The 12,285-nt window shown below is 35.7% G+C and overlaps 2 protein-coding genes across 2 annotated transcripts; one reads left to right on the top strand and one right to left on the bottom strand.

The window, feature by feature from the left end:
- Positions 1–1,888: 1,888 nt before the first annotated feature.
- On the bottom strand, positions 1,889–3,530 carry LOC147542909 (two-component response regulator ARR5-like). The gene is made up of 5 exons (XM_086637624.1): positions 3,032–3,530; positions 2,838–2,914; positions 2,654–2,731; positions 2,476–2,546; positions 1,889–2,357 (listed from the first exon to the last, which is right to left on the bottom strand). Exons 1-5 carry the CDS (start codon positions 3,171–3,173, stop codon positions 2,033–2,035), a joined length of 693 nt encoding a protein of 230 aa, XP_086493750.1. The 5' UTR covers positions 3,174–3,530; the 3' UTR covers positions 1,889–2,032.
- A 7,186-nt stretch (positions 3,531–10,716) lies between these two features.
- LOC147542908 (large ribosomal subunit protein eL43z) lies at positions 10,717–11,225 on the top strand. The gene has a single exon (XM_086637505.1). It carries the CDS (start codon positions 10,782–10,784, stop codon positions 11,058–11,060), a length of 279 nt encoding a protein of 92 aa, XP_086493631.1. The 5' UTR covers positions 10,717–10,781; the 3' UTR covers positions 11,061–11,225.
- Positions 11,226–12,285: the final 1,060 nt, after the last annotated feature.

The raw sequence follows: 12,285 nt of genomic DNA, 5'->3' as shown, positions 1-12,285 counted from the left end.
TCATCTAGTGTTTGTTTCTTATCCAATTCATATCCGAGTCGTCTGATTTGAGTTGATTTCATAGTGATTATTTTTGTTTGACTTGTGCATCCAAATTGTATGAGTAGTTGACTCGGACTGGTTTTTTGAACTATTGGGTCGACGTAATATATATTCAAATGTCAACAGTTGTTAGCTCAAGTGGTTCTAAGGTGTTGACATAAACTCCAGAAAGCCTTGGAGGTCTCAGGTCCGAATCCTAAAGAAGGTGGAATCTTTAGTTTATTTGAATTGGGATTATTAGGATATAAATAATGTAGTTGGGCTATAGGCCCGGTTCTGTTTAGAGTTTGAGTGGGCGGTTATCGAGCTTATCACACCTTTGATGTCTCAATGTCATATGTAACGACATACGTTGATCGTAGTCGACTTCCAAAAATATATATATATATATATATATATATATATATATATATATATATATATATATATATATACACGTGTGTGTGTGTGTGTGTGTAAAACGAAGCCAACGTGACTAGTGTGCAGCTTATTGAAATAAGTTAGACACTGGATGATTAAGATTCAGACAAGTCGTATTAAAACAAGCCGGCTTCAGACGAATCAAATTGGTGAACTATTCATATGGGATTGCAATTGAGAAAGAGTAAATTTCTGAGTGTGGTGCTTCTAACATTCTCATTTACCAGACATATTGAGCGGTGAGCGCTCATAGCCAACAGCCCATAAAGTAATTTTATAGGCACCAGGAGTAACTAAGAAAGCAGAGGCGCACAGTTAGGTTAAATAATCAAGCTAGACAATACCTGTTGGGCCAAGCCAGTCCGATTGACACCATTATTTGGTGGATTTGGAACCAACATCACAAAATAATCAAGCTAGACAATCATAGAGTAAGCGATTTCTCGCCGCTGCAGTAATAAAGCCACCCAATTCTTGACATGAAATTGGCGTAAAACCTCGTGTGTTACCAGATAAAAGTTCAAAACAGTGTTTTTTGTTCTTTCTCGGTCGGTAACTTTGGGTGTCCTTCCAACTGAGTGATCTTGTTGTGGGAAGACTTCTGTTACAATTTTTTTTTCTTTTACTACCGAGGCGAAGAAATGAGATTCACGTACCTTTATGTTCAAGGTGAACAAGTTGCCCTTGCTGGCTGGCCCGAAGTAACTTCCCACTTCGAAAGCGGGACAATCGCATATATTTTGCCATTTCTTCCTGAAAGAGAAGGTGATAAAGAATCTGAACGTCCTATTAAAGTTTACACCATGTTACTGTGATGGAGTGGACTCAATATTAGTTATCCGACGGAACTACAGGTATAAATTAGGTTGCGGCTTTAAAGCATCTAAAAAAGAGTGGGAAATAGAGACTTTAAATTAGATTTGACGTAGAGGACAACCTTAGTTCCAAAATAGTAATTGTTAGTATTTTTCTTGCCCACTAAACTTCATCTTCTACCTCACCTATGACCACCACCACTTCCGACACTACCACCACCTGCACTCATGACTACTTCAGACCACCACCACTTCCGACACCGCCACCACCTCCACTCATGACTACTTCAGACCACCACCACTTTCGACACTGCCATCACCTCCACTCATGACTACTTCAGACCACCACTACTTTCGACACTACCACTACTAACACCAACACTTGGGACTACTTCAAACAACAAACATTACCACTTTCAATAGATTTTTGGACTCAAAATGAAGTTACCCTAAAATCCAATTTAGTTGACCAATTGTTTAATCTCTTAGAATATTTTAGTTGCCCAAAGCAGCTCCAAAATTTGTTATAGTGATACAGCAAGGTGAGAGTTGGCTTGAGAAAATTAAGGAAAACCAGAAAGAAATATTAAACAAACTTCTCACAACAAAGGTTGGAATAGTGTCAATTGTCATGTAAATTAAGAAACAAATATTTCAAATATATACTTTGCCCATCCTTGGGCTCTAAGTTCCATATCAAAATAACCCCCCCATCCCCATCCCACAAAAGCTCAAAACCCTAAATCCATGTCGTCTTAAACAGTCTCATTTGTGGTCTTTTGCCTTCGAGAATCCAACGGTGACGAAGATGGTGATGATGATGGCAATGACACCAATGTATCACCATCATCATGATGATCCTCATCATAATGTCCATCTTGGGTTTCTACCTCATTCAACTTCCTTTTCTGCCCTCTTGCTTGATCATGATGATCATCATCATGGTGATGATCATGATGATGGTGATGAACATCATCATCATCTCGTTTCTCTTCCCTTTTAATGTTATCTTTCAACCTTTTAACATCCGACAATTTAACTGGCTTCACAATAAAATCCTCAGCTCCTTCCTCCAAACACCTAAATTTCAAATCAACCAAAACCTAAGAGTCAAATCAACGGCTAAAAAACAATTACATTCAAATAATCAACGGCCCAAAACAACTCAATTTAATCCAAAAGGGGTTAATGAAATTACCTGTTAATTCGAGGCAAAACGTTCTCAGATGACATAATCACAACTGGTATTTCCTTAAATGTTGAAGATTCCTATTCAAAATCAAACAAAATCAAAACCCAAATCTTTAAATCTCAAGAAAAAAAAAAAGAGAAAAATTTCTAGTTTTAATGGAAAAGAGATGAAAAAAAAATGGCACCTTGATTTTCTTAAGAAGTTCATAACCAGTCATTCCAGGCATCCAGTAATCAGTGATGATCAGATTTACCTTTAAATCCTGAAAATTGTAAGTTTTGATAATTATCAGAACAAGAATACCCAGAAAAAAATGATCTTGTTTCAATAACTAATCAAGATTTTTAGGGTTTTTTTTGTTTGCTTACATTTGATTCAGCTGGATTCTTTTCTCCATCAAGACCAAGGTATTGAAGAGCTCTCCATCCACTGTCAACAGCAGTAACTATAGAAAGAGAAAATGAATACCCAAGTTAGATTCAGAAAAACAGAGTAAACAGAGAAGAAAAAGAAGAAGAAGAAGAAAAACAAAATCAAAGTTGAAAAAAATCAAAGAACTAACCTTTACAAGAAGAGATTTTGAGTAATCTCTCAATAACTTTTCGATCAACAAGACTATCATCAACAGCAAGAACATGAATTTGTTGTTGATGAGAATCATCAATAAGAACAGGGGAAGGAATTAAAACTTGAGCTTTCTCCATTAACTCTGGTTTCTAAATATGATTTTGAATAATGGATTTAAAGTGATTTTGAATAATGGGTAGTGATGAAAATGAAGATCCAAGTTATGAAATTTATATATAGAGAGACTATTGAAAGTTAATAGTAGTAGTAGTACTAGTAGTATATCTGTTGTCTCGTAATAATCATATCTCAATCTTTTGGTCTGTCAAAGAAAATCTGATATCTACTTTTATTTTAAACAACTCGAGATTCTCAAATCAACTTTCTTCTGATTCGCAAATCCACTTTCTCTCTCTCTCTCTAGAAATAAATAGATCTCTCTCTATCTCTCTCTCATTGTGTTGTCAATTCCACCATATATCATAAATATATATGGGTTGGGATTGGGGGAACCTCCATTATTTTATAACATGATGCTATTTTTCTTTTGGGATTTTGTGGGATTACTGACATCGTATGCTCCCGGGTGCTAGGGAAATATTTGTCTGGTTTATTGTTTACATTTCATTGTTATTCGGGTCATAAAATGGATATTCATTTGGTTCGGGTCTATGTGATGATGGAGGACTACCAAAGGCAATGGGTATTGGTTCATCTGCAGAAGTCTTCGAATAATAAAGACTTGGTCAATCAAGAAGTTGTATTTTGTCTTTTAATCTTTATCTTTGCTTCTCTTCTATCACATCTTTCGACCGCCACCACAGGGGCGTGGGTGAGGGGGTGCAGGAGGTGCGGTCGCACCGGGCCTCCCTCACCCAAGGGGCCCCTTTTCTGAAAAGTTAATACATAGCAGTAGGTTTAAACATAAGCCAGCGGTCATGTAACATCAAATCGATTTGGCTCGGTTGGTCCGTTCCTTGCTTAGGAACACACAGGTCCTGGGTTCGAGACCTCTAAGCCATTTTTTTTCTTTTCTTTTATGAGGCAAGGAGGAGCTCATTTCGATGATGTTTTAAGGGCAATGATATTATTTGATATTATTTCGTAGGCCCCCCAACCAATAACTTCTAAATAGTTAGTAAGCAAGTTGGTTTCCTTAACAAAAAAAAGTAAGCAAGTTGGTTCCGCACTCTAGATGACCTAGTTTCAAATTTTCTTCATTTCCTTTCTCTTATCTTTCTTTCTCTTTCACTCTTTTGATTTATTAGGTTCAAAATTTTCTTTACAAAATTAATGTTTTTTTTTTGTTTTTCTATTAATCTTTAAGCAAAAATAATTAATGTCTATTGTTAATGAAAATTCTGTAATTATATGTTTAATTTGTTGTATGGATGCATTTATATTTAATGTTTATAGTTTTGGGTGTATGCTATATTTTATTGGCTTATTGCGATATAAAGGGCCCCGATTAAAACTTCGCACCGGGCCTCCAAATAATCAGCCACGCCACTGCGCCACCACAACGTTCCACCATCACCACCAGTTTTGACCACCAACTATCATTACCAACTCTTCTCTCTCCCTTCTTTTCTTTGTCTTTCTCCTTTTATCATCTTCTTTCTCCTTATATCTATGTCTCTATCTACTCGTTCTCTCCCACTATCTCCTACCATTTTTGGCCACCGACCATAATAAAGACTTCTTCGATCAAGAAGTTTTATCTTGCTTTATCTCTTGTATCATTCTTTTCTACTCATTCTCTATTTCTCTCACAGGTATGGCGAAGGGAAGTGTTCCCTTGCTAGAACTAGTCCTTGAGGGTCTTAGACTTTTGTGGTTGGTTGATATGAAACATTTTGTGGTTGGCAACCTGTGAAACCCTCCTCTAGGTCTGATTCTGACGATGGAAACATTTTCGTTCGCCAAAATTGTGTGTGGGAGAGAGAAAAATAAATACAAAAGAAAAAATGAGGGAGAAAGTGAGAGAGTGGTAGGATGGAGAAATATAGAGAGGAGGAATATGATATATATATATATATATAAAGAGAGAGAGAAAGAGAGAACGAGCAAGAGAGAGGGCGAGAACGAGAAGGAAAGTGGGATATAGATAGAGACAGAGAGAGAGGGAAACGAATGTTAGGGGGCAGAAAGCAAAAAAAGTCAATTTTCTGACTCAAATAAGAAGTTCCCTCCAAATCTAATTGATCAAAGTCATTATTTTCCAGAGACTTTTCTCGACGCCGCAAAGTCGCAGCTTTACGAAACTTAGTGTGTCATTGGCCCCTCTTGCTACCATATGGTAAGACATAAATTTATTATGTATGTTTATGGTTGCGGCTTTAGGCATCTAAAATAGTGGATAACACTAACTTAGGTCAATCAAAATCGACTTAGGGGTTATCCACATTTTTAGCGAAAGTAAATTTAATTATATTTTACCGTCTAATTTTCACTTCATTTTCACCACTACAACTTCTGTCCATCACCACTACAACTTCTGTCCATCACCACCAAGACTTTCGACCACCACCACAACTTCCTCTTATCATTGCTAATGTCAAAATTTATCTTTTTAGAATCAGTCTAAACGTTGAGACTCTTAGGTTAATTCCCGCTTTATTCCTCTCGATTTAGGGGACAAAACCTACAAGGAACTCGAAAATTTATCGAACATTCAAGACGGTAAGATTGTCGTTGTAATTAAAATATTGATTATTGGATGAACCCGAGTTTATGGAGTTGTGACTTACTCGTTGTGTTCTTTCTGCTTTGAGACGATTTGATTATCTTTTAGAGGCTTCCCTGACCTACTTTAGATAGTCAGGGTTAATGAGGCGACCGAGATTCACCGTGCTGGATTGAAATTACTATTTCGTAGTCTGAAGAAATTAGATTTTTTTTTTTCAGATTATCCCGTATCTTTGATATTTAGAAGTTATGTACTTAGTTTAAGGATAATTGATATATCGTGTTTTCGATCTTGTGGATTCTTTAGGAGAAGCTTCCTCCTTGCGTGACTCTTACAACCCAAGTTTAATATATACTTAAGATCCTCACCGACTGAGATCTTTGATACGATTCAGTATCGAGATCCTAACCGACTCGGATTCAACCTCTCTATTGACTTGATACAGGTTGACCCGTTGGACTTTTGGTCTTTTCTTGACTTATTGACTGTAGTCAACTCATGAGCATTTTTTGGATCATCTAGCATCGCCACTTTCGAGCACCGACCACCAACTTTGGAAGTTGTGGTGGTGTAGGTGAGGTTAAAATGAAAATTACAATCAAGTGCATTTTTTGACTAAAGGTATGGTTGCTCCCTAAATCAATCTTAATTGACCAAACTATTATTTCTGGAAACTATTTCGGATGTCCCAAAGCCGTATGCATATTTGTTATCTTTGCGGTTCCTTCATATATGTGAGGGACAATGTATAATAGCTCGATTATTCGACTCATATCTGTAGTTGTTTAATGAAATAATTTACTTTAACAAGTATTTCGTAGACCTTGTTGTATTTACATTTGACATATACCATCTAATTTCTAAAGTGGTTCGATAAATTACTAAGCGATGCATGATTTGATCGTCGAACTTGATATTTAGATTAAGTTTTCACATTAGTAGATTTGAAATTTGCCTTGTCTTCACCTTCTAGTTTTCTTTTTTTGAGATCAACTACGTGCCTTGATATATCAGAAGGATGTAATATATTAAATTATGTGGAGTATCCTGACAAATTTATTACATTATTTATACTATAATTATCCAAGTTCAATATTTTCCGGATATGTACTTTTAGGGATCGAACTTAGGACCTCTACATTACAGAGCAATGCACTAACCAACTGGACTACCAGTTATTGGCTATTCGCCTTCTATTAGTAGTCATTAAGTTTATCAAAACCAAGTTTAAAATAGATTATAAGATTTTCTCGTGAAATAACTTTGTGGGTTAGACATATAATTAAGAAGGACAAAAACAATGAAATGGAATGTTTAACATATTACATCATCCATATTACATTCTTAGCTATAGAAGATTTATCTACAATTTTCCAATATAATTTGAATATTAATATATTATGTAATATATTTTTTGTCCACAAAATAAAAGTTAAAATGGAAAATCAACTTGCAAATCTTTTCTAAGTCGAGCTTGATTATTCCTGAGCAAGATAATATATGAAGATGTCACAAGTATATATGCATATTCAAATCAACCATAAAAGATCTGTTCCAATGAAAATATAAGAATAAATAATATTTACCATAAATAAGTTAAGAACAAGTGGACCATCTTATGTTTTTGTTTCGTGAAAGATTTAAATAAGGATAGGGTTATAGACAAAAAAAAGGTAGACCAATAGTAGGGCACATGGGAAATGAGGGAAAGTTTCAACCTCCAGGAAAATAAGACCACCATAAATATTGTATTATTTATGATTCATGAGTTGATAGATAAGAAGATAAAGTTACAACGATAGGGTTGAAAACTTAAAAATACGAGTTAAAGTTTATACTCTTAATTCTAATTTTTATGTTTGTAACATAAGCCGTCCAACCATCTATCAAAAGTAGAAAGGTAACAACCCTAGGAGTTTATGAGTTATGAAGTTGTTGTGACTTAGAAAATAACAATTGTCTACAAAAACATGAATTTATACACAATGTGTTCTTATTGAAAATACAAAATTTTAAGTTTAAAACAATAATTAAAGTCATGTTGAATCAACACAAAAGCTAAAAATTCTCATCGAAATCTGGGTCCACTCGAATTAGATTTTCAAATTGTTTGTCAAGTATGACTCCTAGCTTTTACAAATCTAACTGACTCATTTGGATTGATTTAAGATTTATTTGAGTATGATAATGTAGATTTGATTTTAGGCATGTAATATTAAGACTATAAAAACAATATTAACTAACTTAGATAAATAAGTCGTTAAAGTCGCACAAATAACCAGGTTTATTTAACTTAAGCCTGTTTAAAAGATTTACGGACAGTCAAAAATAAAAGATATTCATACAATTGTGTGTATATAGAATTTCATCTCATTTTATATGTTGTTTAAAAAGAATGACCAAAGGCGGCAATCATAATTTGTATTTGTTTGACATGTCTTGGTAAAGTAGCAAAGACCCGTTTCTAGGTGATTGAATTTAGAGCTAGTTTGATAACTTTTTTGAGTTAAAGGGCAAAGACAAACACCTAATCAAATTAGACCATAATTAACTAGATATAATGTTGTAACTCCATAATTTTAGTTAAGTAGATGTTTTTTGAGTGACTACGAAATACATTACAATAACATTAATACTTCAATAAGATATGAATACTTAATGGTGAGAAATTGGTCATTTTCTACTATTGGTTAAAAGAACGTATCAATTATGAGTTAATAGGCAAGTGACCTAACTTCCCAAGATGACAATGAATTTAAATTTTGGTTTCTTTTTTACGGATAAATTTGGTTAAAACGGGTTGATTTTGCCTCAAACTCAAAAAAAATATCACCAAAAATTTTGTTCTCTTTCCGTAAAAATATTCGTAATTTGAAAAGAAAATGTTGAAACCATTGTATATTCAGTTAAAAAACTCAAATTGAAAATATAATTGGGTGGTAATCTTTTCAACTATGTTCCTCTTCTCGACCAAGATCCTGAAACGTATATGTGGTTGAGCAACATTGAAAAAAGAAAACAATTATATTTTTCTCTCTCAATTTTGTCTGGAGACATATTATAATAGAGAATCAACTAAAATTGTGACATGACAATTTTTTGCTAGTCAGTTCATAAACAAAATAAAATGTTGAAATTTACACTAGTTACCTACGTGTTTCCAGAATAATGCTCACCTATATGTTTCGAGAATAATAACAAAAAATAAAAATAAGAAAACCATTAGCGAAAATTAGAGAAGAATTCAGAAGTGGATTGGAAAGATTGGAAACTTCAATTACAAGAAGCCCCGTGAAGAGTCCGTCTGAAATCTTCTTTTGTTTCTCTATCCAAAAATGATACTCCATTTCTACGAAGTTGATGGACCCTCACTTCCTCCCAATTCACCAATCTTTGAAGTCTGAAACAAAGTGGGTGGGTAAGACTTGACCCTTAAGACTTGAGAGTAGTGGGTGACTATTACTTTCCAAGATAGAATCCTATTTACTAGTAAATCACAAGTGGTACAATAAAGGACGATTGGATATTGTCTGAAAGATCTCATTCTTTACTTTTGCATGTGCGGCACGTGCAAGTATCTTACAATATCTACCAACTAATTATTATTATTAAAATCAAATATTATTAAGATCCCAAGATGAGAAACGTTGACCTCTGAACACGTATACTATGTCAGCTGAGTCAAATCGAAGACCGCGCCGTCAATTCCAAACTCATCCAATCCTATCCAATAGTATTAAATTTACGACAAGACCTCGTCAATAACCCCGGGACACGTCTTCCAATATTTTGGCCGCCTCTTTGAAAAAACAGTAGGAGTAATTATGTTACAATGAGTTCCATATAGGGCTGGGAAAACGGTCCGAGACCCCGGGGTCCGGCCCGTTCGGCCCAGACCGTTAGAGACCGCTGCCCGCAGCCAACCCGAGCCGGGCTAACCCGGCCCGATGAATCGGGCTTATAGGGCCGGGATTCGGACATAACCTCAAATCCGAGTCCCGGCCCGTTATACCCGTCCGATATACCCGCCCGAATTCCGATGTCCGAAACCCGCCCGATATACCCGCCCGAGTTGTGATGCCCGAAACCCGCCCGATCAAACATATAAAGATTATGTTTCAAACTACTCCAAGGGGTAAAATCTTTTGGCCATCAAAGAGCCTTACTCCCATATCTTTGACCCAATAGTGAGGGACTTAAGAGATGGAACTTACATAAATTTTGGCCTTGAAGAGGCTTGTATTGTAGAGTGTTTAAGAGGTTATATATAACCATTTCCTTTTCTCCTTCATCTTCACCCCCAACAATGTGGGACTAAATAGGTCTAACTTGCTTGCAATCCAAGAAGTGTGGTTTGATTCATATAATCACAACCCCATATGAATTCTTCTTTAGATGTTCAATGTGGGACTAAGTCTCCAAAGAAAACAACAAAAGTCTCTTAATTTTATTAGTCCCACATCACCTATTTACAGTTAGAACATGTATTTGAGACTCTTATTAAATAGAAAATAAGGTTCACTCAATACAAAGTCTATTTTATCTCAACTCCCCCACCATCATTTGTCTCACCCGCAAGAGAATGTGATCAAAACTGGGAGGAAGATGGCACCATTACATTTGTACTTGATTTCAAAATTGGTGAGAAGATAGTATCACTACATCTGTACCTAATTTCAAACCTCAGTTAATCATTGAGCCCCCAATCTAAATTAAGCTGAGCATTAGGTTGAAATTGAGGAGTTCCACATGACAACTCTAAATGACATGGTCTTTCCCATGGCAAAAATACCATGTGGATTCATCTATACATATAGTTATTGGAAATTTAGACATGGGATTATTCCTCCACAAGGAACACCCGCCAAACTTAACAAGTTTAGTATAAAGAAAAATGTGAACAAATTTATATATTAGGAATTGATAGAGACAAAGAAACCCAATGAAAAGTCCATCCACACGATCATAAACAATACAACCAACTCGAGGCAGAAATTCAAAGGACAGAACGTATCTCTTCTCCCAGAAACCCTAAGCTAGCCGTCCGTTTCTTACCATGACTAAGAGAACAAAGAAGGCTGGCATTGTCGGTAAATATGGTACCAGATATGGTGCTTCATTGAGGAAGCAAATCAAGAAGATGGAAGTCTCCCAACATGCCAAATACTTCTGCGAGTTTTGTGGCAAGTATGCCGTGAAGAGGAAGGCTGTTGGAATTTGGGGATGCAAAGATTGCGGCAAAGTTAAAGCTGGTGGTGCTTACACCTTGAACACTGCCGCAGCAGTCACAGTAAGGAGCACGATCCGTAGGCTCAGAGAGCAAATTGAAGGATAGATCTCTCAACAAGCTTATCATTTTTCTACTGAGAGAACTAGTTAAATACTTTGTTTTAATTATTTAATTTGAAGAGTTAGATTTCATCTGCAAGCAACTTGTTGGAAGCTACTGTTTTGATTTTGATGAACTGAGGTATTAGTGTTGAAGACTGAAATTTCTGCAGTTTGGCCTTTTTATTTCTTGAAAAACAATACAACCAACTCTCACACCCCACTTGTATTATAGAGAAAGCCAAGGAAAACTTCCCCACCAAATTAAATCGACTTGTTCAATTGTTCATCTTTAATATATAGATCAAGAAAGAGGACATATATATATATTTGTTTTAGAGATAACCGACAAATAGGCGAACTTCTATTGAATTATACTAGCTAGGGTTTTAATTTTTATTCCCAAGTAAATTATTCGAAAAAAAAGAATGTCTTATTTCTTAAACAAAGGGTAGGTAGAAGGGAAACATCACCATAAAATGTGAGAGATAATAATATTCCACTAAAAAACTAGCTTAGTTCAACAAAAAAAACTAGCTATTTAATCCCAACTCTTATTGTCCTAGAATTATAGCATATGGTTGAAGATTTATAGAAAAATAAGAAAGATGATGGTGGTGAGAGTGATTCAAGTCCTAACATGTTGGAACAATGAAGTAGAGAGGTGTGGGAATAAATAGATGAAAATATGAGAGGATATGAGAGGTGTGGGACTAAATAGATGAATGGAGGCAAAAAAAGTGATCTTCAATTCTTGTTTTGTGATGGATCATGTTTTAGTCCCACACCTTTGGGACAAGAGAAAAAGTACTTGGAGAAGAGTTATTTATATCTATCTTCTCAATTACCTAAAGTATCTCTTTCACTTTCCTCACACAAAGTGGTTGGGTATTGAGTAACTATTTGTTTTTATATAAAATTTTATTTATTTATATAAAATAAATATAAATATGTAAAAGATAAATTTATTTTTTTGGATATAATAAAAGAACCCGAGCCCGTCCGACCCGAGCCCGTTGGAACCCGCTCGGGCAGCCGGGCTACGGGCACCAATATGGTGTTTTTGGTCCGGCCCGATCCGCCCGACTCCCTACCACGGGCTCGACTTATTCGAGCCCGATCCGCCCGAGCCCGGCTCATTGTTGTCCGAGCCCGTCCGCGCCCGCCCGATTCCCAGCCCTAGTTCCATACATAAATAAAATTACACATTTTTCGCAAACTTACGAAGGGCC

The sequence above is a fragment of the Eschscholzia californica genome, unplaced genomic scaffold, assembly GCF_041429995.1.
Source record: "Eschscholzia californica isolate CP2 unplaced genomic scaffold, dmEscCali1.0.p SCAF_4, whole genome shotgun sequence".
NCBI lineage: Eukaryota > Viridiplantae > Streptophyta > Magnoliopsida > Ranunculales > Papaveraceae > Eschscholzia > Eschscholzia californica.
The sequence above is the reverse complement of the archived record's forward strand: the minus strand, read 5'-3'. Positions and strand labels throughout refer to the sequence as shown.